The sequence below is a fragment of the Rhinolophus hipposideros genome (assembly GCF_964194185.1).
Source record: "Rhinolophus hipposideros genome assembly, chromosome: 6".
Taxonomy (NCBI): Eukaryota; Metazoa; Chordata; class Mammalia; order Chiroptera; family Rhinolophidae; genus Rhinolophus; species Rhinolophus hipposideros.
The window spans coordinates 69,953,494-69,981,013 of record NC_138052.1 but is presented as its reverse complement, the minus strand read 5'-3'; the positions used below and the strand labels follow the sequence as shown (position 1 = coordinate 69,981,013).

The window sequence follows — 27,520 nt, the reverse complement described above, 5'->3', positions numbered from 1 at the left end:
AAAATACGCTTCACACAAAAATGAAGAGTTCAGAATTGTCCAGACCAGAGTAATGATTTTAATTGTCTTCAAAACAATTATGTTCAATTACATTAAATCTCAAATTAGCTAGTACATGAAGTTCTTCATTACATCACGACCAGTCCACCCCAGATGTTCATCCTGCGTAGGAGACAGTTGACAATCAGAGGCTCTGGACACAGTATTTCTCCCTTCCCTTGCCCTTTTGCTTCATTGGCAGCTACTGTACCTCATGATTTAAACATGGACATTTCTAATTAAATGAGAGCTCAGCTGCATTCTTGAACTAATTTATAACATTTGATTTGAAATGTAATAGCTTCAATCTTCATCTGATTAAAAACAGTCATATACTGTACATGGTTACTATTTTGATGCTCCAACATGCAGTTTTTATTTTTGCACTCCCCTTTCTACACAGCTGTTCATCTAATATCATCCAATTTTTTAAGCGTTTTTATTTTATTTATTTATTTATTTTTAATAACAGCATGCTCAGGCATTCTTATAAGGCAAAAGTATTCAAATTCTAGGATCTCACTGTTCTCAGAATAGTGAAGGGATGTTTTTCACTAGGTTAAGCCCTTGTCAGGGAAACCAAGTTTAAAATAATAATTTATCTTTGGGAAGAAGGGCAATGGAGAACATTCTAGTGAAAAAAAAGGATAGTTTATATATATATATATATATATATATATATATTATATACATATAAAATTTATGTATATTTTGTATGTAAAAACTCTGAATAATGTATTTCAGAATTTTTTGATATCAGCTATGAGCTTTCTCATACGTTAAGGAAGGGGTTCTTAAAGTGGGGTTCGAAATTGGTATTCAGAAGACTTAATAAATACTGTCAAAATCATTTGCAAGTTTTTATGCATGTGCTTTCTTGTATACATACATAGAAACACAGTCACACATAATTTTGCATATAATTTTAGTCTAAGAACTTCTAGAATAAATGGCGCAGCAATTCAGAGGCTCAGAGATAAGAGCAGCCTGGGCTTCAGGACCTGCAAAGGCCTTCGGTGTGGCTGGCCAGATGAGAAAGACATTCCTGGGAACGTTAAGTAATGAAGCTCAAGAGGTAATTAGAGGTCCGATCATGAAGCCTTATATGCCAGGTGAAGGAGTTCAAACCTTATCCTAAAGGCAGTGAGAACTGGTGAAGAGTTTTAAGCTAGAAAGTGGTATGATCGGATTTGAATTTTAGAAAGATCACTCTGGCTGCGTGGTAAAGGATGGACAGGAAGCAGGCAGAGCAGTTTGGAAAATTGATGATGACCTAAGAAATAGAGAATGGAGAGACTCCATAGGATGTTGGGGAGTGGGAAACAAAACAGTGGTATGAAAGTGTCATCACTTACAAATGATGAAAGAAAGGAGATTTGGGGGGGAAGAGCATGAATATATTTTTTACATGCTGTCATTTGGCAGTTGGATATACAGTTGAGAGCTAGGAGGCACATAAATCTATATTTATTTATATTTAAATCTAGTCTATATTTATATAAGGCTTACAGTTTTGTTTTTTTAATGTTTTGGACTTGATTTTTATTTTCTATAAAAACCACATTTGATCTGTTAGACTACATCTCATTTTTATCTCTAATATGTCTCTAAAAAATTTTCTCTCCTCCTTTTTTCCCTTCTTCCCTCTGTCCTTCCCTCTATTCATCCTTCCTTTCCTTCTTTTTGTTATCAAAATGATACATGCATGTGGGTGAACATCCAGTGTTGTACCAGGTTTGTTTTAAAAACTGTAAGTGCCTACATAACCCACCTTTCCTCCTCACCATGCACAAACTTCAATTTCCTTCTCTTCAACTCTTTTATCATTTAGGATTCAACTCTGGATAACTAAATATCACACTTATATTGGTACTTCTTGGTTTTTCAGTTTTGTGCATTGCTTATTGACTTTTTACTGCAGAAGATGAAAATTTAACTTTCACCCCACCCAACACACACACACACACACACACACATACACATGTGCGCAAACACACACTGTTACTTCCTAATCTTTCCTCTGTTCAGTATAGTTATACAAAATTTGGATCAATACTTAGTGATTACATAATCATGACTACATAAACATTATTCACAATGAATCCTTTAAAATGTTATTATTATTTTACTCTTTCTGCACAGTTTTTTCTTTTTGCTGGACTTGATCATTATTTTTTTATTGTTTACTTAGTTTTTTATATATTTATCACTGTTTTAATCCCATATTCTTTGTCAATAACATTTCTCCATGCATTCAGATAAAACACTCTATGTGTCGCGTGTTCGTGTTCTATCAATTTCATCTTCTTAAAGAAATATGTTCTAGAGCTCTCTGACCTGTTCTAATTAGAACCATTTGCTCTGAGTTTGTTGAGAATAACTCATTCTGGGATCTCCTGGGTGTTCCCTTTATCTTTTCTCTGTGTTGGATTCCCTGGTTCCTGAATCCCATGTGTTCTCTCTCTCAAATTTATGTCCTTGTTTTGGTGGAACACATCTTCTAGTAGCTTTAAAATAAGTGGGGGAAGGGCATGCAAGAAATACATTTTTCAGACCTTGCATGTCTAAAAATGCCACTATTCTGTCTTCACATTTAATCGTTAGCTTGGCTAAGCATAGAATTCCAGGTTGGAAATAATTGTTAGCTTGGCTAGGTATAGAATTCCAGGTTGGAAATAATTGTTAGCTTGGCTAGGTATAGAATTCCAGGTTGGAATATTTGAAGACACTGTGTCATTAAATTATTATTTTCATGTTGCTATTGAGACTTCTGAAGCCTTTATAATTCTCGATCTTTGTATGTGATCTGTCATTTCTCCCTGGAAGCTTGTAACATCTTCACTTTGTTCCCAGTTCTGAAATTTCTGTGATGTTTCTTTGTCCGGGTCTGTTTTCTCATTCATTGTGCTGGAGACTTGGTAAGCCCTTTGAATCCTTGAAATTCTTGTCCTTCAGTGCTGGACAATTCTCTTGAATTACTCCATTGATGATTTCTTTCATTTTCTCAGTTTTTTTTTTTTTTTTTTTTTCCTGGAAGTCCCATTACTTGAATATTAGAACTCTTGTACTGGTCTTCTAGATTTATTTTCTCTCTTTTTTTCCATCACTATATTTTTATACCATGTTTCCCCAAAAATAAGACCTAGCCAGACCATCAGCTCTAATGTGTCTTTTGGAGCAAAAATTAATATAAGACCCAGTCTTCTATTATATAGTATTGTATTATATTATATTACATTACATTATATTATATTATATAAGACCCAATCTTATAGTAAAATAAGATCCAGTATTACATTATATCATATCATATCATATCATATATCATATCATATCATATTACATAAGGCCCAGTCTTGTATTATAGTAAAATAAGTCCTGGTCTTACATTAATTTTTGCTCCAAAAGACGCATTAGAGCTGATGGTCCGGCTAGGCCTTATTTTCGGGGAAACATGGTAATACTTTCTGGCAAATTTCCTCTACTTTATATCCCAAGCCTTACATAAGTTTTTCATTTCTTCTATATTTGTTTCCAAGTGCTTTCAATGTACTCTCTAAATATTCCTTTTATTTTATTATTTAAAATAACATCCTGATGTTGTCCATGAATGCAGTATCAATGAATAATTGACATTTTCTTCTTCCTGCATAGTGTATGTTCTGTACATGATTGGTTTTTTAAATTTATCTTAAAATATATAAAACATTAATGAATTTGATTAGACTTATCAGCCTCGTTAGATGTTTTTTCGAGTATTTATATGACTTGGAGGATATGTACCATGGCAAATTCATACGACGTCAACACTAGTGTGATAGACTTGACACCCTTTGACTACTTTATTACAGATTGTCAAAACCCCCACCCCCACCTTCACCCCAAGTTGTTTTTCCTTACTGGTTTTAAAGGCTTTCCTCAGATGTCTGATGGTCCATGGTTGGCTGCTTGCTCTAAGAGTAGACACTAAAAGATTGAATGGAAACTCTGAGCATAGGTGGTGTTTGTCAGCTGTAGGCTTATCTGACTGGGTCATTTCTTTGGGAACCCCTCATTTCAGTATTTTTTTGGTCTTTCCTCTTGGTCAGTTCAAATTCCTCAGCGAAGGATCTTCCAGTCTTCAGCCTGAAGTCGATACATAGCTGTCTGTGTTTTAGGAGCTGAGTTGTGAAAGACGGCTGGAAAAGTCTCAGCATTTAGTTTGTAAATATTCTCTTAATTCCCCTCTTTTCATTAATCACCTGTGCCCTCATCTGTGCCTGGTATTCCCCAGCCCAGCCCCCTTGGGTTTTTACCTCTTGTGTTTTCTGCCATGGTGGGGGCAGGGCAGTGTGAAGGACGGTGGGATCCAACTACTGCTTAAACAGACTTTCCACCAATCTCCCTGCTTTGATCTTTGCCTTTATCTTCCCTCCTAAAGTGAGGCTGCTGGTTCTGACCATTTTCAGGTACCTGTAGTAAGTCAGGCGGCTGCTATCCCTCTTGCTGCCTTGGGTCTGTTAAATCAGCTACTACTCTTATATCTACTCTTCAAGTTCCAATATTGTTGCCTCCTCTTCTATTTGTTTGAGTGAGTCAGTGCTTTTAAAAACTATATCTTTACCATCTTTTTCCTGGGGTTTTTGGAAGACATGAAAGTAAAGATAGGGATCCACACTCCTGCTTTTACTTGAAAGTCCCTACTTCTCTAATTCTCCTTGATGGTTTTTAATTATCTTGGATCCTAAAAGAACAATGAATTCACCTAATGTTGGAATCAATGGTAAATTTCCAGGAACATTATTCTTTTGAAGATATTTATTGTCATTTTTTGGACTTATATAAATTTTTTGTAGACAATTTCTGTGAAGGGTTCCTGTGGGTCATAGTGTTTCCTGTATGTTTTCCACTTCTTCCTTAGTTAGTGTTTTCATGTGCAGGAGCCAGTGTCCCTGAAACATGACCCTGTTTCACCTTCACATACAAAGCTTCTTGAGAAGGATTGCTTGAAAATGGAGTGAAGGGGTCAGGGCAGAAGGTGCTCAGAAATTCTCCCCATGATTTACCAGTGAAAATGGGCCTACGTAACATGTGAGTTCATAACACTCAGCTTTCAAAGTCTGGACCATAGCTATGAATTTTAAGGATTTGGAAACTTGCTTTTTGTTTCATGTCAGTAATCAAATGAAATCATGCTTGTACAATGCCATATAAATTGACGTTATTGAGAAGCCTGGAACGACAAAGTGTTAGCTAAGTAAGCTATATATATATATATATAAAGAAATAGCTCTTACGTGATTGATTTCTTTTTTTTATTTATCTTAAAATACAGAAAACATTAATGAATTTGATTAGACTTATCAGCCTCGTTTGATGTTTTTTCGAGTATTTATATGACTTGGAGGACATGTGCCATGGCGAATTCACACGATGTCAACACTTGTGTGATAGTCTTGAGACCCTTTGATTACTTTATTACAGATTGTCAAAACATGGGCTGATCTGGCAAATCAGGAACAACTTTTCACTTCAAGAATTTTCTACTCTGATTCTCCAGTTGCTATGGAGATTGTCTCAGAAAACAGCTTTGTATTTGGTTGAGATTAGTCGATTTAGAGGCTGGGTTCTGATATAGTTCTCTCCACCATCAGCACTACCCTCATTGCCATAGCGTAAAAACAGTAGTTGATTTTACAAGTATACATACATAGTTTCAGGACATAGCATTTAGTTTGAGAATTATACAATACTGCCACCATATAAAAAGCTGGGGGGGAAAAGAGTGGTGCATTGGGAAAAGACTTAAAATATTAAGATTGATTTCCAGTGACTTTAGTACATTTTAACTACGAAGGAGAGTTACCAGCGTGTTCATAAATGCTTATTGCTGCAGGCTTAATAAATGCAACAGGATTATATCTCCCACTATAGTACAAAGATACTAAATGTGGAAGGAAATGGCCAAATGGGAGAACTGAGATTAACTAACTTATTCTTCCATGACTGGCAATTATAGGTGAACCCAACTATACTTGAAAATGCTGCAGTCCTTTCTCTTACTTTGGCTCTGTGATAACCTGAAGTTCAAGCAAGTTAAAAACCCCACGAGGCAATCCCTGACCACTGCTGGTAGAGAAATGGTCTTGTCTTTTGTCCCTGAGATAGACAATTCTCAGGCCCATTCCAGCATGATCAAGCCACAGCTGCTCACAGCGATGCCTAGCTTGATAACATACCCTGGTATTGGCTTTCTCGCCTTCCCTATTTTGCTCTTGATGTTTATTGAATAGGGTTTAGTGAAAATATTGGATAAATGTACTATAAAAATCTTCTAATTGGATTGAATAGGTGAAGTGGATGAAATCTTGCTGCCTGACTGTACACTTCTTGTAATTCTTTGCTAGTCTAGAAGTCACTTGTAAGGTTTAGAGTTAAAAACTGGGAGACCCACCTCCCCACTGCCACTTCACCTAGGGAAAGGGTCTCTTAGGATACTCAGGATTAAGCCAGGGGTTGTTTTGGGAGCCATTAATAATTACCCCTTACTAGCCAAAGCTGCCCTAGGAGCTCTCAATGTTTAGAGGCTCTAGGTTTTCTGATTTTGAGTAGTTATTAGTTATCTACATCCCCAGAGACTGATTTTTTAGTGATTACTGATGGTGTTTTAGAGAATATGGACCTAATAGGGGATTTATAACAGGTGATTGATATCATGCTAACTTTTTGAGCCCAGGCCCCCTGACCTTGGAGATGCTTTTCCTGAATTCCTTTTCCTTCTTATCCCTGATTCCTTGCATTTGTTGTGACTTCCTGTGTCAAGGTCACTAAGATTAGACAATTCTGAAGAAATGACCTAATGATGCTAGTGGCATTCCTGGGCTTATAAGATTAAGTGCATCAGCCCATGTCTCTCTACACCCTCAGGTACCCACCAGCCATCTACCTGGTCACCATCGGTCAAGTGGGGGAGTGCTTCTTTATGAGCCCCAGAATATATGATAATAGTGACAGCTGTGGTTATAACATCATTATTAATTAGGTTAATTATCATTTATTGCTTGACTATTAAATTTGTGTATGTTAAATAACTCGTTCTTCAATTTTATTTAACCAAACATGTATAGTAAGATAATTTCTTGAGATAGTAATTGTAGTGCGTTTCTTTCCCCTATAGCCTACGTGTGACTGTTTCTTTGAGAGTCTGAGTCATCTGCTACCTTGTGGGGTATAGAATTGTTATAGTGTGAATGAGGGTGTAACAGTCAGTGTTCATTTTTGAATTTTTGACACCAACAAGGAGAGGCCTTGGAAAAGCAGGGCACTACATTTATTCTGTAGCAATAGATTAGAGAAAGAAGGTGGCCACCTCACTTCCTGCTCTGAGGAAGATGAGGACTGGGGCAAGGTTTGAGAGAAGGGCATTATAAATAGTACACTTCTTCCTTTCTGAAATGTTGAACCGATTCGACAATAGAGAAAGGCATATGAGAAGTGGAAATATTAACTTCATTACTGGTGAAACTAACCTTGCCTGCTGAGTTTATCCAACTGGAGCATTAGACAGATTCCTGCAGCCAGTCGGGTGGCCCTGGACAGCACAGGGCTGCCGTTGGAATGCTTGTGGCAAGGACGGAACGGAGCAGAGCGTGTGTCCTGCTGGCAGCTAGCTCTCAAGAAGGAAGAGGGTGGAAGGCGTAGGCCTACGCAAACCCAGCTTCTCTCCCCAACTCCCCATCAGGGAATAAATGTTGGGAGGGAGCAAAGGCAATGTTTTAATTTCCTGTGGGCTGCAATAACAGAGTGCCACAGCCTGGGCAGTTTAAACAAGAGAAATTTATAGATAAACACAGTTCTGGAGGCTGGAAGTCAGCATGGTTCCCTCTGAGGGCTGTGAAGGAAGATCTGTTCCGTTTTGGCTTGTAGATGGCGTTCATGTTCACATGACATTCCTCTTGTATATTATCTGTGTCCAAAGTTCCCCTTTTTTATGAGGACACCAGTCATATTGGATTAGAGTCCCACCCTACTCCAATATATGACCTCATCTTAACTAATTATGTCTGCAATGACCCTATTCCCAAATAAAGCCACATTATGAGGTCCTGGGGGCTACAACTTCAACATAGGCGTTTGGGGAGGGGACGATTTAACCCATAAGAGCTAGCAGGACCAGCAGAACTCTCTCCATGTAGAAGGAATATCAATACTGGGCAAGAAGCGATTTTCTCCAAACGGAGATTTAAAGAAGAGGGCATTGGATATGTGGAAATGGACATCCCCTGAGAGGTAGCAAAGAGGAGAAGAACTGTGGGAAGAGAGATGGGAGGACTTGACTTGTTGGTAAGGGGAGACTACTGAGAGGCTCAGTGTTGTCAGTTGCCAGTGGACAGGAAGATACGTGGTTGCAAATATATACATGGAAACCAAATTAACTCATGCAAACTATCTATTTGCCATTTTGGGAGCACTGGTTGGGTGGGGACTAAGTTAGCTCTTTATTACTGTGGGGAGTGGGCTTTATATTGAAGACTGTCTATACATTGCTGATACATTGGCCAGGAAAGTATATTGTATATTAGGAATTTGGGGACACATAATTCTTATATTTATGATGAGTATAGAGGATACATGAATTTTTTCATTCTGTAGCTGGAAAATAGACCTAGAAACATTAAGAAACTTACTCATAGTTTTTCATCAAGACAGCAGCAGAACAAAGGAGCCTGACAACTGCTTATTTATTAGACCTTGCCTGGAATGTTCTTTTCTCTTTTATAAAATTTCAAGCATTATAGGTAAGGTTAAAGTTCACTTCTGACCATCACCCCCATTCCTGATTCCCTGGTCCCTGGTCCCCTGCCAAGTTATGGTATCAGTAGAGTATACTCACTGAATTTAGAATTTTTCATATATACATATATATATATTCATAAATCCAATAGTATTGCTCGTATGTGTTTGTAACATAAATGCTATCATACTGTAGCTTTTTTATTCAGCAAGATATCTTGGAAATCTATCCTTGGTATTATGTATAGTTCTATTTCATTACTTTTAAACTGCTGTATAGTTTACCATAGTATGTATATATCACATTTTATCTAATTCCCTCTTTGTGGACATGCAGATTATTTCTCATTTTTCCTACTACGAATAATGTAGTAGTGAACATTCTTTAATAGAATGTCTTTCTTGTGCACAAATGCAAGAATTTCTCTAGAGCCAAAAGAAAGGAATAGAATTATTAAGTACAAGTATTTAAAACTAATTTTTACATGACAATCAAGTGCTGATCCTCATGACCTCATTTTCATAATATGTAACAAGTTTTTTCATTGCATTTTATTTTTCACCACCATGCCAAGGATAAATTGGCATCTCAGTGACAAAAGTGATATTATTTTTTTTAGCAAGTCCTGTTTATTTTGAATCATAGATACTGTTATCAGCATATCATTCTTTGTAAGCTTATTTGTCCTTTAGAAATGAAGCATGACAAACAGTAGTATCCAGCGCTAAACTGTAGAGTTTTGTTTTCCCCTTAAATCGCTTTCTGCTATCTCAAGAAAGAACAGGCAACAGCATGTGTCAGTAGAAATGCAATTTAGGAATTGCACTTCATCTCGTTTTTCAGCCTAATGTTTCTGTTCTTTCATCATAAAGATCAGCTGCATTTTATTTTTTTCCAGTCCCTTAGAATAACATCCAGTTCTAGTCATCATGTTTAATGTACTTCTCGATGTTCTAGCACAATAAATTTTCGTATCTCGTGCATGTGTACATATGGTAAAAATTTCTTCAAGTTCTAGCCATGTGGGGGAGGAATATTGCGGTTGCTTTGTTAATGCAGTGTTTGTGTTGGAGCGGTTAGGGCCTCGTGCTTTAACTCTCAGCACTGGGCATAATGAGATGGCTTTGATGGTGGCGTAAGAGTCTAGTGGGATGGTCACAGCTTCACACTTCAAAGCCGAGCATATGGGGTGAATACTGGGTAGCTTTGTGCTCTTTGGGGATGGTTGGGAGACAATTCTTAACAGCTCTGTTTAATGAAGACATTGGAAAAGAAATGCTCTATCTTTAAAATAATTTTGAATTGCAAAGAGAGAAATTTCCACCACCCGCTTCCATAGACTAAACTAAGAATAATTTTTCCTAGTCTGCACTTAATTAGCGGCAGTGCAGCATCACACCAGTACATGTATTTTCAAGTGTCTTCATTTTCAAAGTACTGTAGCAAGATTAATCGGCCAGTTTTATTTTAGGTATGTGTATGAATTTAGGCACAAACTTTTAGGGCTATCTGTTTTACCATCTGAGAGGTTTTTATGGCTTCTGGTAGAAAATTTTTTTTTCCTTCTCATTAAAAAATACCAAATAAAAAACTCAACTAAACAAAAAACTTGGCTATATTAAGAGAGCTATACTAAAACTAGAGGATGCTTGTAAGATTTCAAGTCTAGCACCCATATTAATTTTTAGATTCTGTGCTTTTTTACCTCTACTTGTTATTGTGTATGAGGTTATGGGGTTGAAAATACTCTTTTTTTGATTGCCAAGATTTGATACTCTTTTGAGTATCATTAGCGTTCTGGTTTAAAATAAGCCATGCAGTTATACTATGCATGGGCTAGAGGAAAGAGAATTTATCTAATCCCAGAGGAAAAGGAATGACAGACTTTAAGTTTTTTTCTCTAGTTGTGCATTCCTTTTGGCTGCTATAGAAAATGTAACAAAAGTGAGCTTATCAGTTATGTTCCTTGAGCTGCTGAAGTGCAATTCTGTTTAACAGTTAAATTACAACTCCATTTATACGAGTAGTCCTAAATTACTCCTGAAAGAGACAAAAGCGAAGAGAACTTATTAAATATCACCAAAGACGTAAAGTGTGTAACTATCATGTAGTCATATACATTTAATTAAGCAGGTTCTTAAATACTGTCTTCTTGTCCTACTTTAACTATTGTATATTCTTAATAAACACCACCTTTCGGTCACACGTCTGTTACAGGCTCAGAGAAAAACATTTTGTTAAGAATATGAAGCTTAAATTCTCATTGCACAGAGAAACATCTCACTGTATTGATCCTTCTTTTGCAAAGAAAAATAACCAAATTCATAGAAGTCTCTAAAGTTAAGAGAGGAAATGATAAATATATCTGTATAGAAATGGCTAAAAAATCATTTTTGAGTAAATAAGGTCAGCTAATCATGAAGGTTTAAATATATTTTTAAGAATATTGTCATCAAATCAGCCTTTATAGAATATAACTAATGAAAATGGAAAGAACTATCAATAATAGTTTTGGGAAAAACCTGTCAAAAATGGAAGAAAACAAAAGATATTGTTCTTTTAATAAAGAGCAATTTAGGAAGCTGCAGAGTTATGCTTTGTTTCAAGACGGCACGATGGCATCATACCGTTTCAGCAAGGTGATTCAGACGTTTATCAGGTCTTGTCAGTACTGACTGGCTCAGGTAGCTCACCGGTACAGGTGGCTTTGACAGTTGTGGATAGAACTTCTGTTCTGAGGACAGCTCATAAAATACTGTGACAACAATGGAAGATTGATCTCATGGTTTCTCACTACAGATTTATTGTACTCCTGCTGGTGTTAAACCCAGCTTGTATTTTGTTAGCACAGTGATGGTGGCGTAAGAGTAGGTTTGGGATAGACACTGCTCTTCCTAGTTTACAGGAACATCTTCAAAGTGCATAGGAAACCAATTCATTCAACTTAACAAACCCTGGGGCAGCCGGGTGGCTCAGGTGGTTGGAGAGCTGTGCTCCTAACACTGAGGTTGCCAGTTCAATTCCCACATGGGTCAGTGAGCTGTGCCCTCCATAGCTAAGATTGTGAACAATGGCTGGACCTGGAGCTGGGCTGCCATGGGCCGCCAGATAGAGAGCAAGGCTCATAATACCAATTATGGGCCAGGAAGCGTCCTCCACAACTAGACTGAACAATGGCTTGAATCAGAGTTGGGGAGAGAGGGGGGAAAAAGGGGGTGGAGTGACAAAAAGGGGGAGAGGGAGAAAAAGGGGAGGAGGGAGAAAAAGGGGGGAGGGGGAAAACAAACAAACAAAACGCAAACCTTAATTGTTCAGGGAGTTTGAATCTTAAATGCAGAGAAACAAAAGTTCACAGTTGACTATGAAATACAAGTAGATTATCTAGATTAGATTTGACGTTCCAGCCAATAAAAGCTGTAAAATACTACATGAACATGAGAGAGAGAAATGAATTTCAGTGGAGGGAGAGCACAATTATAATGCAGGAATTAGTTCAGTAGTTTTGATTTCCTGGTAATCATTGAAAATGCTAAAAGTCCCTGCTCTGGAAATGCTTGACTCCACTGGAGAGAGGAAAATGGTTTTACAAAAAATGTACATAGAACTGTTGCTTTAAATAATAATAATGCCACTTACCTGAAAACTGATGAAACTTAGTTTCCCACATGTTTGAGCTTGAAGTATTCAGAATTTTTATCTTCTTTAAGACACCTATTTGTTTGCATAATTTGAAATTACATAGAGTGATTGTTATATAGATTAATTATGAAAATAAAATAAATTAAAACTAGCTCTTTCAAATATGGGATTTATATAACAAATAAAATACTTGCTAGTATTTTTCTGACTAAATTTGAGAGACATTTCTTTGACATGCAGGCAATCTACATTTACTTTTCAGCAGCGTTATAAATACCTATATGCCGTGGACCTTTGGGTTGCAGTCATTAGAAACATAAATGATATATCCTTCAGTATGAAGAGTATAGTGTACTGTCGCTATTACTAAACATCGTTTTGATTTTGGTTGCCTTTTCACTGTATGAGAATAATGAAATATTTTATTTTCTTGCTTCATTAGAGAACAAAACTTAAGTTTGATTCCTTCCACAATAAATTTGTGTAAAAGAGATAATGGAAAAGGAGTGTTATTAAAATATACAGGAATTTCTAGTAAGCAGGGATGTACCAATCCAAGAAGGTATTCAGAATTTTCAGAGTTCAGAATAGTGGTGTAGGCTTGCAAAGGAGAAAGGAAGCTAGCTGGTAGGGTGTACCAGGCATTGTGCTAAATACTTTTCTTAGTTTATTTAATCTTAATCTCACCATCTATTCTATAAGGTGCTTGTCTTTCTTTTTATTTATTTTCTGTGCTTACTTTGTTTTTCTCTCCATTCCTCTCATCTCCCTCTTTTTTCCTTTGGTTTTACTAAAGTACTTTAAAGCAAGTTCCAAAGAGCATATTAGTTTACCCACACATATTTAATATATATCTTTGAGCAATAGGGACATTTTTCTACTAACCACAGTGCCATCATCACACACAACAAGATGATAATTCTTTGGTACCATCTAACTCTCAGTGTGTAATCCAGGCAATGTCCTTTTTGATGGACTTACTTGAATATTCGAAGCTGCATCTGCACATGGTTCACATGTCACATTGATTGTTGACCTAGACCGGTTCTCTTGCATCCCCCACCCTTCCTTCCCATTCACTCATTGGTTGTGGAAACTGGGTCAGTTGTCCCATAGAATTCCCATGTCTTGGTAGGTCTGTTTGCCCCCTTGTGGTGTCATTTAATTTGTATCTTCATAGCTCACCTTTTCTACAAACTTTAAGTTAGCACTAGAGACTTGATTGGTTTGAAGCTCAATTTTTTTAGCAAAAATTTTTCAAAGGTGGGCTTTGTGCTTCATATTGCGTCATAACATTAGGCCACAATGTCTGTTTTATCTAACTTCTGGTGATGCAAATATGAATTGCCTTTGTTCCTAATTGCCTTTTCATGAGGGTGTCACCCATTGATAATCTTTGTCTGAAACAGTTATTTTCTTAAGGGCTGCAAAATTGTGATTTTCTAATTATACAATTCTACATTTGTTAGTTGGGTTTTTTCCTATTAAAAAATTCTTTCCTTCATCAGTTCAGGCTATCTGACTACCCTGAAATACAGTTTATACAGGAAAGCCCACATAAATGCTTTTTTTTTCTTTTTAATTGCCAAATTTCTAGATAAGGGATTAGAGCTTTAGTGGAAGATGTTTTTTCTTCTTTTTCATTTTACAGGTAGAGAAGTTGATGCTCAGAGATGTTAAGCAAATTGTTTAAGATCCCAATTAGCTATTAAGGTGCAGAAATGGTATTCAAACCCGTATCTTCTGGTCTCAAAAACATATGCTATTTCTACCAAACCAGAATGCACCCGTGTCTTTCACCCCGAATTGCTGACAGCTGGAGATTGCTACTGCAGATATTTTCCACTGCTTTGCCCTTTCGGAACAAGGCCCCAAGAATCCTCCTTTACAGCATTCTGGGCTTTATAAACTTACGCAATCCTCCAGAACTACAGCTCCAATTGGAAGCACTGGCCTGGGCAGGCAAAAAACTGGGCAGAGCCAGGAAACATGTTACACTGTCTAGTAGTTTGTATTTTAGGCTGCTGCAGCAGCCAGAGTATGAGTCACTAAGTTACGCTTGGAGCAGATATGAGTGATGCGACCAATTGGGAGAGTTGTCAGATGTGAAGATGTCTTAACATCCTAACTCTCCTAAATGTTCTCCCCTTTCTTCTGCCACCCTCACCCTCTGCCATTCTAGATTTGAGGGAAAATTTAGCTAACTGCCTAAACATTACTTTACAATTCTGAAACCTCAGTTGACTGGATGTGTCCTGGCATCTGGCCCCGCCCACCCCTCAGGAGCAGTGGCCCGTGAGTATCTTAGAGTAGTGCGAGGAAGCAGGATCACTTGGCTTCGTGGCTTCTGGTGTTGGAGTCCCTACCTGACTCAGAGAAAGAACATTTTCCAAGACTTCATACAACCCAGAAGTATAAAGTCTTCTTTAGTATCCTCCACGTTTCGCCCCTCCCATCAACGTGGCGGTCTACATTTGAAACAAGCAACAAATCCTAAAATTGCAGTTGGAGAGGCTTCCTATGCTTTTGTGGCTAGAGGCCCTCTCTCAGCCTCTCACGTTCCATGATGTACCTCCAATAAAGAAGGCCCATATTTCTGCTTCCCCAGGCCAGTACCAAAATTCCCTAAATACCTACGTTTTATACATCAGATAAAAATGTATGCTGTCTTTATCCTTGCTTACAGGTGATTGTGATTTGTTCCCTTGAAAACATGCAGTGGTTCTCTGAAGCAGTTCACTAGAAAAAAATGGAATAGCAATTCTGTAATCTGCCTTGAGAAGATAAGGTCAGAGACAGGAGATAGGTAGAAAGAATGAAATCTAAAGAGGATAACAAAATGTTGCCCTTCAGAGTAGTCTTCATAAAATTATGTTTAAATATTAGGCTTCTTTATAGGACATCTGTTCCAGTGTTGTCCAATAGAACTTTTAGTGATGAAGGAAATGTTCTGTATCTTTGCTGTCCAATAGGGAGACCACCAGCCATGTGTGGTTACTGAGCCCTTGAAATGTGGCTAGTGCAACTGGAAAACTTAATTTTTAGTTATATTTCATTTTAGTTAATTAAAATTTAAATTTCACAGCACCTGTAGGTGTACTAGACAGTGCAGATCTGGCCTTTATACTTTTTTTTTTAACTTCTGCTAACAATATACACAATTTGGAGCTGTTATAAAATTGTTCAAAAATGGAAGACACCAATTCATTAACCTTAGTGATGAATGTCCCTTGTGAAATTAGATGTGTAATGATTTAGAAATTCAAACCTCTTTGTGCAAAGACAAACTTTTATTATGTGACTAACTTCATGGGAAAATAAATTATGCTCAAACTTTGATTTTTAAAATGAGTACAAATTATATGCTTTAGTGGCTGGCGATGGTTACATGATGGGAATGTACTTAATGGCACTGAATTATACACTTAGAAATGGTTAAAATGGCAAATTTTGTGTTAAATATATTTTACCACAATAAAAAATTATATGCTTTATTTTCTTTCATTGGGCCTGATTTTAATTTAATGTTGTTAACATCTCCCACTACCCATAGGTCTTGCTGAGAATCTGGTCCTGCACATTCCTGGCTGCAGCGTTTTTCTCTTTGGTGAGGCTGACCTTCCTGAGAAGCGCACTCTTGTCCAGAGAAGGAAGCAACTGGGCTGGTTCACAAGGAGGGATTTCAGTGCTCTTGAACCTGACCTGGGAGCTGCACCTGCCCGAAGATGTGGTTTAACAGGTTCTGTTTCTGTTTTTAAACTTGATAATAGAATCCTGAGATACTCTCGTCCCTCCTGCATTATAAGTTACAATTGGGGCTCATTGAATTGGATGAGGGTCCCTTCTTGGCTCTTACTCTCATCCATATCTTCCTAAGCTGAACAGAGAGGCTAGAAGCCCTCGTCAGATATTCCATGAAAGTCCCCTACAGTGATATTCAAGAGATATAATGATCCCTGCAGCATGGCCACTAAGGATGCGAATGTTTGTTACTCCTGATGTTGGGCTAGGATTGTGGAGGCCTGCTCCTGTGCCAGGTGTGAGGCTGTGTCCTGGGGTTTGGTGGAGACACTTGGGGGGTAAGGACTTGGGTAGAGGTTACTTTCAGCTGGTAGGAAAGTCTTTCAGAGCTTGACCATCCAGTGTGACCAAGTTGCTGCATACAGCTGGAAATCAGTTCTAGAGGCACCTGGGCAAAAGCTCTCTAGACAACATGCTTCTGGAACAGGGAGAATAGATACTGGAAATGGTATTCTCCCTCCCCCTTGATCTCACCAACTCTTGCCTCTCTCTGCTATTCCAGCCTTCCCCTCACCCCTTTGAACATAGGGTTTACCTTAGAAAAAGGCAGTACAGTCCCTCTCCAAAACTCCATCCCCATTTCTTGCACTTCACCATCCTGGTGCCATTTATTTGAGTCTTCTTTCATTCTTAGATATCTTCTGTAAGGGTCACAAATTAAACTATGTTAGGTAACATTTTGTAGGGGTCACAAATTAAACCATGTTAGGTAACAATTAATACCTCAGCAGTTATGAAACCACTGGATCCTCAAGGAGCAAGAGGTGGGCAGGCATAAGAAACATATTTCCTCATGGCACAGCTCTGCCGCAGTCACACAAAGGCCTTCAGTTACTCGTCCCCTGGTGCAGAATTCTGCTGTCAAACAGATGGTGTCTATAATCAAGCAGAGTAGTGTGGTAAGAAAAGTACAAGCTTTGGGGCTGTGCTCCAATCCTGGCCTTGCTGTTTATTGGCTGTGGGATCTCAGAGAGTTCTTGAACTCATCAGGCCTCAGTTCCCGTATCTATGAAATGGACATAATAATAGTATCTCCTTCATAAGACTGTGAAGTTGAAATAATGTCTAAGTGCCAAACACAGTACCTCCTCTCTTCCCTGTAGACAGGAGGTGTATAAAAGAGTGATTATAAATGTGTTTCAGTATTTAGTTATGGAGAAAAGGAAGAAACTGATGGCTCCCTGATCATTTGAACCTCACATATTTTCCCACGATTTGTCTCACAAATGTAGAAGTGTAAGTTTTGTGACTAAATTCTCAGAAATCCATTTCCTGGTTTCTAATTTGAGCCTCACTAAAGACTGAAGGGATTATACCACAGACCTAAGCAGTGCAGTGCCAGGATTACTCAGTGGGTGGGAAATAGAAGCAGGGATCCTAGTGTTAGCATACGGAAGAGCCGGCTTTAGTGTTGCTTAGGCAAACCCTTGACAAATGTAATTCACATTTTTGCAGTGCTGTGAGAATGAACGGGTCGGGATTTGGGAAGAACTTTAACCTGATATAAAAAGCATATCTGAGTTAAAGACCAAATGTTCAAAACTGGCACTAAAGTGTTTAAAGATGGTATTTTCAAGGCAATATTTGACACTGGTAAATCTGTAGTTACAGGCACTCAGACTGTGAGTGGTGCTACCCATGGGTTTAAACTTTTTGGAAATGAGTTGGTGGTAAGTATCAAGGAGTCTGAAAAATGTATACAGCTGCCTTGCAGGAATTCTAGTTCTCGTGATAAATCCTAAGGAAATCATAAGTGTACTTATGTACAAGTATGTTTATCAGAGCACTATTTGTAATAGCAAATACTGGAAATATTGTAAATCTTCAATATTTGAGAATGATTAAATAAACTATGGTGTACCTAAGTGAAAGATTGTTATGGAAGCAATTAAGCATGATGTTTTGGAAGAATTTTTAAAGGCATGGACTATACAATATACTGGAGTGAGAATTTGTAATTAATACAAGTATTTATTAAGTACCTAGTACATGCCAGGCACTACGATCAGTGGGCAAAACAGAATTCATATGCCCTCAAAGAATTTATATTCCAGTGGGCAGGGGTTGAGGGGACAGACAAGTAAGAAGCTTAATCAATAATGAATTATATAGCATGTTAGGAAAAGACAAGTGCTACAGCCCCTCCACCTCCCCCCAAAAAATATCATTAGTTCAGGGATCGGGGTGAATTGCAGTTTTAAATCATCCGAAGTTGGCCTCGTTGTGAAAGCAGCATTGGGACAAAGACTGGAAGGAGTGAGGCCGTTAGCCATGTAGAAATATGGACACGTCTCAAATAGAGGGAATAACTAGTGTCAAGGCCAAAGCATATAGAGTAGTATAAACAGTACGATCTCAGTATTGTAAAATCTATCTGCATCAATTTAGTTATGTCATATATTTATAAGAAAAACCTTTTTAAATTTGTAATACTTCTAACTTATTTTCATAATTTCTCTAAATCAATCTTACGATTATTTTCCATCATCTTTCATGAAAGACAATTATTAAGATTTATCAGTGGTCAGTTTTATAAAATCTGGGTTTCAGTGTATTCATTCAGATCGAATTCAGTGGACGAGTCAAGATAAGAAGGGAAAAATAGCATATTTTCCCCACATGGCTTTTTTGCTAATATCTCCTGATAAGCGGTAGAAGCCTTAGCAAAAACATGAAAACGAGTTGTGAAGGTTAGGCAACCATTGTTCATCCAGAGGCCCCTCATTTAATAGTCTCAAAGCAGGTGCTAGTAACAGAAAAATAAAATGTTTCAAGGAGCAACAGTGAATAAGGGATGTGGATAAACAATTAGTTTCTAATATTTCACAAACCAGATTGAAATTCATGTTTAAGACACATGATTAGCCCAAATCTTAGGTTACCTTATTTGCAAAAATTCTTCCTTGAAAAAACATTTATGTAATACGAAGTAAAATCCTTTCATTTTTTAAAGTAATATCTATTGAAGTAGAATTTATAACACCTCTGTCATTAGGGTATAAATGTTATTCATCTAATTTTTCAATGAATTTAGTTCCCAACGATGGTGGTTTCCCTTCTTATTTTTAAATTTAATGGCTTTATATATTTTTCTAACATTTTTTTTAGTTATATCAGTTTCTCAACATATTTTTCCACTTGTCCCATCAAAACAGAAAAGCCTCAACACATTGTTGCTGTTTATTTCTTTTCCTAAAAAAATTAAATAGAAATGATTGGTGCTATCAACTGAACACTTACAGTTAACTTTTCAGTGACAAATTAATCTACGCAGTACCCAAAAGGAAGCAGAATCTATAAGGGAACAGGTTTCTGTTTTGAAGTTCCCTAAGAATATTATAAACAGAAGAGAAAAAAAGTGATCTCAGAAATGATTAACACTCTCGGTCAGTGCCAAACACACAAAATCTTTTAAACCAAATTCCTTTTAAAAGTTTGTAGTTGGCCAGCTTGTGGGGAACGTAAATAAGGGCAAAGCAGTAATAGTTGATACTTTTAGATCTTTTATACATATATATTTAAAAAACTCTAAACATTTATGGGATAATTTAAACACTGCTGGCTGATATGTTATATGAATGGCCTGCATATACTGTGTGCATCATTGTTTAAAAATACAGGACAATTCTTTGAACTATAGTTTCATATGATGCTTTAGGAATCATAAATGGAGGTAATTGGTACATCTTGGAATCAGGGACTTCTGTTTAGTTATTTAAATGGGTTACTGAGAGAGCTGCCCCTGCTACTTCACTCTCTGTAAATAAGAAGTGCAGCATCAAGCATTTTTCTTGACATTGAATAACTCAATTTACTCTACACCAAAAATTTTACTTAGTCTTTGAAAGCTAATTTCCTGTTTTAGAATGAGTCTTTTAAGTTTTAGGGAACTTAAAAGAAATTGTTTTTGTAATTTTCTGTGTTTGCTTGTAAATCTAGTTGGAATGATGGAAGATGAAAGTTTCAATGTGTAATTAAATATGTAACCTGTGGTGGAAACATGAAGGACTTAGGTGTCGTCTCTGTATAACTTGTGGAGGGCACTGTCCTACTATGGAAAATTTGGGAGCAGGTCAGTCACCTGAGGTCCCCCTCACTAGGGTTGGCTTCATTCCAGGACGATGTTAATGTGTACCTACCTCTGTAATTTCCTTTTTGAATTATTGCTCCCCTGAAAGATTTAAAGTTGAGAAATTGAGACACAGTTCCTTGCAGAGAGGGAAAACATAGCCATTTTGCAGAAAAGCAACTGAACAAAAGGCCATGTCGTGAAGAGGTAGAACTTGAATTCAGATCCCTGGGGAGCCATTGCCAGCCTGTGGTTCTCCTTTAGCCTTTTTTTCTATAGATTGGGCCACATGCATAAGACTCCTGTCTTCTTCCTGCCGTGGGAGCATCGGACTTAGCAATTATGCTTGAGTTTTACAGCTTTAGTCATCAAATGTCCTGTTTCAGCTGTGGTTTCTCTTTAGTATATGTTCTAAAAAATGTAAAATACCAATATTTAATGATGACTAATTGCTTTTGGTGTATAACTGTTTATATATTTGAACCTGAGTTCCAAGTCTGCTGCCTTGCTCTGTTTGTTTCTCTGAAACAAAGACCACTTTTAGGCTAGGTTTTATCTTATTTTAACCTTCATCATGTTGTCATGCCCAGTAACCTGCCTTGTTCCTGGCACTCAGCAGGTTTTCAATGAAAACATATTTACTGGGGGAGTTGCACATTGGTCCACGAGAATCTTATCTGTAATGTAATCCACAAATTTGAAGTTCTCTCTTCAGATATAAAAATGCCAAATATCCCAAAACATCACCTTAGCTCTCTCCTCACACATGCTTCAATACTCTTCACCAAAGAGGAGCTTACTATAATAAACAGAACTTCTAAAGACATCCCAAAGCAACTTCTGAGCTTCTAAGATGAAATTCTTTCAATGGAGGAAAATATATAGACTCCTTTCACCTTGAATTCGTTGCAGATGATGGTGCCTGGAACTGTTTTGAAGAATAAGGGAAGAAAGGACATGTGTTTCTTCTGCGTGCTTTTTCATTGTTCTAATGGGCTCTTCACTATTGTTTTGTCTGAATCGCAGTTTTTTATTTGTGTTATTCCAGACGTGGTCCTACCACAAGCATCTTTAAACCAGACATTAATAGCATAGTTCACAGTCATTACTGCCAGTGCTCAAACACAAATATTGCATTTGTGTTTGCAAAAGCTACACATCAGATGTTAATTAAGTGCATTTGGTTTTTTTCTGCTTAAACAATCTGGTATAAAGAGTTTACATCTATATCAGTTCACCATACGGTCTCTACAATATCTGAATCACCAGCCATACAGTATATGATAAATACAGTGTTTCCACACCAGAAAATAACAGAATTGTCAGGAAAACAGCAGGCCTGTTATATTTCCCCGTGAAATAATAGCAACTGAATCTCAGTTTCTTTTTCTTTTTTATAGAAAAAAAAAACACACGTATTTAACTGGGAGTAAACACCAATATTTAGAATGATAACTTTTTCATTAAAGAACACATGGAAAGTGAAATCATACCAAAGCGTTTTTCCTTGTTTTTAGCTTGCTTCAGGGCGTTGTGACAGTTGCATTGGAATAAAATTGGTATTTGAGCTTTGCAGTAAGGAGATTCTGCTGCCACCAGAGCAGCGAGTGCCAATCTGCGGGAGACAAGAGCGGAACGAAACCGCAAACTGAGAAACAAACTTTCACATCAGGTTTCTAATTTTAGAGTAAAAAGTGGAGTTACTTTAATTATATGACATTTAACTAGAAATACGATTTGTTGGGATTAATTATCTCCCTTATTTAAAAATTCTTACTAGGTTTAAATTAGCATAAAAAGTCAAATTCAGCATTTGAATAATGTCAATGGGACTGCTGGATGTAAAAGCAGAATTTGATTCATTAGAATTAGATCACCATATTGGTGTTGGATTTGGGAAGGATTAAAGGGAGGAAATTGAAAAAGCATGCATTTGGGCAGAAAACGGTTCTCTCTCTCTCTCTCTCTCTCTCCCTCCCTTCCTCCCTCCCTCCCTTCCTTTTTTTTTTTTTTTTTCATTCTTCATAGAAATGGTTATGGTCTCATACCCCTCAGGAAGAAAACTACTACTTGTTTAGGTCAGAAACTTCTCAGATTCATTGACTGTCTCTAGCAATAAAACAAAGTAAATTGTTGTGTAACTAAAGTTTAATAGAAGAATTTAAAATACACCCAACAATGGTATACATGAAAAGTGATCATCCTATGTTAAGTGGTTACCTTTTATTTTATTTAAAAGAGAATGTAAAAGTTACTTCTGATGTTTAATTTTATTTTTTCTAAGAAACAATTAAGTATGGTTTCGAAAGCATTTTAAAAATGAGGTATTTGTTTTTAATTAAGTAAATCAATGTTGGGACAAGTGTATTGTTTATCAAACTTGTGCTCTCGGCTCAAGGTCTAAACATTTTCTATCTTTAATAATTTATCTTAGGCAATGAATTAATTTATTAGCAAGAATGATCAACTTTGGAAATTCTACTAAGAAAGCGACAATCATTGGGCACCTGGTGATAAAAGGTGCCTTGTAATTTGCTGGATGGGGAATTCAGAAAAAGTCCAGTGACTGTAGGGATGGAATGGCCCCTGTTATCACAGTATAAGGAGGAAGAGCCCTGGGTCCATATGAAGGAACTTCCCTTGAAAGTGACTTGCTCCCCCAAGCTGATCAATTACATATGAATATCTGAATGTTTATTGAGCCTATCAAAGTTCTGGAATAGCAAAGCACAGTAGACCTAATATAAATTTTGAATTGTTGTACTTACTGTAACCCAGTGTATATATGCTCTTCAGCAAAATCTGAGTGAGATTGTTGGAGCGAAGGTAAAGATAAGGCGACTTCTTGAGTCAGAATAGGGTGTGCATATCAGATTTGAGGAAATGGGACTATTTGTCATAGTACCTGTTGAGGGGTGGAGGAAAGATTGGGTGTTTTTCATTGATGAACGACATTAGCACTAACGAAAAAAAAATTCCAGTATGCTCTGTGAAATGTTAAAACTGATATACTTCTCAAAGATATTTAGAGTAAGTGATTGGTGTATGAGATTATGAGAGAGAGAGATGTATTGACTGTTAGGAAATTTAATTTTTATGAAATCAGCATTATGGATAAATGCTGTAATCTGATTCATTCCTGCAGAATTCCCAGGAGGAAGAGGCCTAACCTCGGGAGTTGAAATGTTTCATTATGTACATGTGTGGGAAAAGGATGAAATGTGGTTTCCGTGTGCCGATTTTCTATAAAGCATCTATTAGCATCAGGGTGCCCAGGCTGGGCAGCAAAGTCCCCAAACCACGGCTGTCTAGAGGAAAATAAACCCAAAAGGATATTTCTGATGGCTGCTGACATTATGAGTAATAAGTTAGAAAGTAGCAAAAAAAAAGCAGTGACAATAAAATAATGTTGAAATAGTAGCTAAGGAATTGTCATATACTGCAGATGAGGTCAGCCTTTTATTCCCCCATCAATCCCTAATCAACTTTGCTTTTAGAAATGTAAGGTTTCCCCAAAATGAAGAAACTGCAAACCTAAGCTTTTTATACCAATGCTAATTTAACCAAGTTGTCCATCTTATAATGTAAACTATAATTAGAGCAGGGCTATTTATGTAACATGAGCTGCACTATTCCTGAGGCAGGGCAAAGCAGGACGTTTGCCCCTGGTCTCTGAAGTAACAGAACTCTGGAGTGGCAAGGGCAGTCCCAGTCTCTTGAGAAGCTAGGGATGGAAGAAAGAGGTGCCTCCAACAGGTTATACGAAAGAAGGTGTACACACAGTGCTCTAAATCCTGCCAAACCCACATTGTCATGACACACAAATATCTTTGCCCTTCCCAGTTCCAAAGCTGTCACTTTTTAGTGACCTCCTGCTATAATGAAGACTGTTGTTGAGCTTCACTTGAATTGGATGTTAACCTAATTCAATGATGACAGGTGTATGTTTGGAGAGGAAAGGATGGGTACAGAGTATGATTTACTCCTGTCTCCCAGGCTCATAGGCCTGCAACTGAAATCCAACCCCTGTGGAGATGGCCTTGGAAATGAATGAAAGGCCAAGGCTTTTTGCTGCCAGTGATATTTAATTCTAAAATGTGCTTTCCTTTTTCTGCTGATATTTTGGAAAGTCTAGACTCTCCTTAATTATTCTAGGAAAAAAGACCCTTCAGATACATTTAGAGTAAATAAAAGTATCTGCTTGTAGCTCATATTGCTGATACACACACACATACACACACACACACACAGAGGGTGCCAAAATATATACACACATTTTAAGAAAGTAAAAAAACTGTATTAATTATAATATTCAATATATACCGATAACAAAAGATGAATACAAGTCACGTTTGACTTTTGCAATTACAAGAGGTGCTCAAAGCGTCCAGACACTTCTGATTATGGCGAACTACTGCTTGAGCAACGTTGACCAAAGTGTCCACCAGTATACATTTTTCTGGCAACCCCTGACCTTTAGAAAATTCTGGAGTTGATAATGAGAAATACTTGTATTACTTTTAAATAAAACCAAGTAAAAGAAGCTCCTTGGGTTAAAACAGGCTAAAGAATAGAATCTTCAAAGCGAGGCTTTCGGTGTTTGTTTTAGTAACATACTTTTCTAATGATTTAGGCATCGGTGCCAGCCCGTACGTGATGAACTGCAATGTTACCATAGACTCTCAAGACTTGACTTTGGGAAAAGAGATTGCAAGTGCCATTCGGGGCTCAAATGTCAATGGATTGAAGGGTGTCCAAGCAATGGCTTTTCCCCATGAGGGGAAAATTGAGATAGCTTGCAACGTAGAGAGTTTTCAAGACCAAGAAGCTACAGAAACCTCAGACGACTCTCAATACATGGCTTACAGTGTCCTTGGGGACCATTTTTCTTATGTATCTCCTCATTACATAGAAGCTCGAATTAAAAAGTTGGCAAGTGATCAGGGAATTGGTACTATAGGAAGAGCATTAATTGGATTTACACCTCAAGAGTGCAAGAACTGTGCTGAATATGCTATAAAGAAAAGTATTGGGGAATTCTGGAAGATAAGGGGAGGTATTTTCATGTGATCCAGTTTAAGGCTTTATTGAAATTTTAAGGAAAAATATCAATCATTGCAAAGTTTTCTTTTGGTCATTGAAGATGAGGGGACGATACAAATGGATTGGTTGTAGCTGTGTATTGGGAAATTGGGGACATTCTGTCTTCATAGATTGTCCATAATTGCCCTATGATATTCTGCTCATCATTAAATCTTCATGAGAGCCTACTCTTTATCAAGTTTATGTACTTCTGTGCATTAGAAATCTTGAATCAACTGGGTAAAATGGCCATCTTGCTGAACCACTTTTAATTATTGTGAACAAAACTAAAAATGGACTCAATTTACTTGGATTTCCCAAATTCTTTATCTCCAAGTTCTGTATTCAACTTTCATTTTTTGAGTAATCATTTTTTTAATGTACACTTAAAAAAATCAAGTACTAAGTGACTGAAAAGTGGAGAGAATTATAAAATAAAGTTACTTTTTCAAAGCATTATTGTTCTTTCTTGTCTTCTCACTTTTACTATGATCTATTGTTCATTCCAGAGATAACTCCAAAACCTTGATTTGTCTAATTTTTTTAATATTTATATGGGAAGATGGAATGGTGGTGTTGGGCAAGACTTTAAGGAATTGTGTTATCCTTCCCGGAATTTAAATGGAAAGTCTGAAGGTTTAGGGAATGTATTGCTTTTGAGCAAAGAGAAGAATATCAGTGGAAGAATTTTAATTGAAAGAAATCAAAATATGTAGCCTCTTTGTGAACGAAAAGAAACACTTGTTGACTGGCAATTTTATGTAAATCTTTAGTATTTATGTTGCTTTAGTACAAGGTACTTTCTATCCATACAGCACAAAGAAATGTATTTTTCCATAGATTTTTGTTGAGCAAGAAAGATTATGGCCTTGTCGAAAAAGAGCACATAATGTGAATTTGTTTTAAGGAATTAAAAATAAAAAAAGAGGTTGAATTCAATCTTTTTATAGGTTTCAGTAATGTGTCCTGATTTTTTTTTTTAACTTACATTTGATTCTTGAATCTGATCGCATTAATTTTGTTCCAGAATTATGCTTCTTTGGGTGTTTTCTTTTCACTGTCAATATAAATACACAAAAAGATGGAGAAACACTAGACTAGGTTTGGTTTTCCGGCATAAGGAAATTTAGTTGCTGTGGTGAAGAGAGCAAATGTTGTCCAGTTAGATCTGCTGGGTCAGTGTTGTGGTCTGCGATTGCCGAGAGGGGGTGGCGCCTCGTTCTCGTGTCCCTCTGGCAGAGGCCCCATAGCCTGGGAGACGAGCACTGGACAGTAGATGGGAGGGCTCGGGCTCCTGCTTTTGCTCTGACTTCCACATAGCCGTAGTTCCCTGTAGCCATAGTTCCACGTAGCCATAGTTCCATTACCTAGAAAACAGGGGAACGCGTTCTTACCATGAACAAGGGCTGTATTCTGGGAAACTGAAAGGAAGGACTTCGTAAGCTGCAGCATAAAAACAGAACGTATCATTAATAGTCTTTCCAGATTTAGTCTAGAACTTTGCTTCAGTTGTGGGCATCAGTATTCAACAGGTGAGAACGGGTAAAAGCACATGGTGCCACTGAGTCATTTGGGGTTTGAAGAGGTGTTGATTCAGTTGCCAGTTACCTAAATTAACCTTTCCAGGTTCCTATCACAGCGTTCCAGACTGCTGGTTTGAGCAAGGCCTCTTTAATATCAAACATCTTTTTAATGGGTATAGAGTTTCAGTTTGGGAAGATGAAAAACATTGTGGAGATAGACGGTGACGATGACGGTTGTACAACAGTGGGAATACTTAATGCCACTGAACTATATACTTAAATGGCATACTTAAAATGGTACATTTCGTGTTTGTGTATTTTACCACAGCTAATTTAAACGTATATATTAAGTCCACAAGAGTTTGAAAAGACAAAAAAAGAGAAACGAAAAAAAAACATCAGAATAAGATAATTTCACTAAGCCCATACTTTGTAAATAAAATTTTGGCAAATTTCTAATATCCATTAAAGCATAGCAATATACAAGACTTATTTTTCCCCTTTTAATCTATTATGATGGACTCTTGACAGTACATAACTACTTATGAGGTTTAGTTAATGGTTTAAAATAGAGGTGATTAAATTTGGCCTTTC

General features: G+C 37.2%; 1 protein-coding gene across 6 annotated transcripts in view; it reads left to right on the top strand.

The window, feature by feature from the left end:
* FTCDNL1 (formiminotransferase cyclodeaminase N-terminal like) overlaps positions 1-27,285 on the top strand; it is a 34,654-nt gene extending 7,369 nt beyond the window's left edge. For 4 of the 6 annotated variants that reach the window (XM_081052782.1, XM_081052783.1, XM_081052784.1 and 1 more), the window contains exons 5-6: positions 16,005-16,190; positions 24,955-27,285. In XM_081052782.1, the coding sequence (XP_080908908.1) occupies positions 16,005-16,190; positions 24,955-25,391 (623 nt within the window). In that variant the 3' untranslated portion in view covers positions 25,392-27,285. Of the gene's footprint in view, positions 1-16,004; positions 16,191-22,755; positions 22,842-24,954 lie in introns of all 6 variants that reach the window. The other 2 variants (XR_013993583.1, XR_013993584.1) reach the window with 1 other exon arrangement.
* Positions 27,286-27,520: the final 235 nt, after the last annotated feature.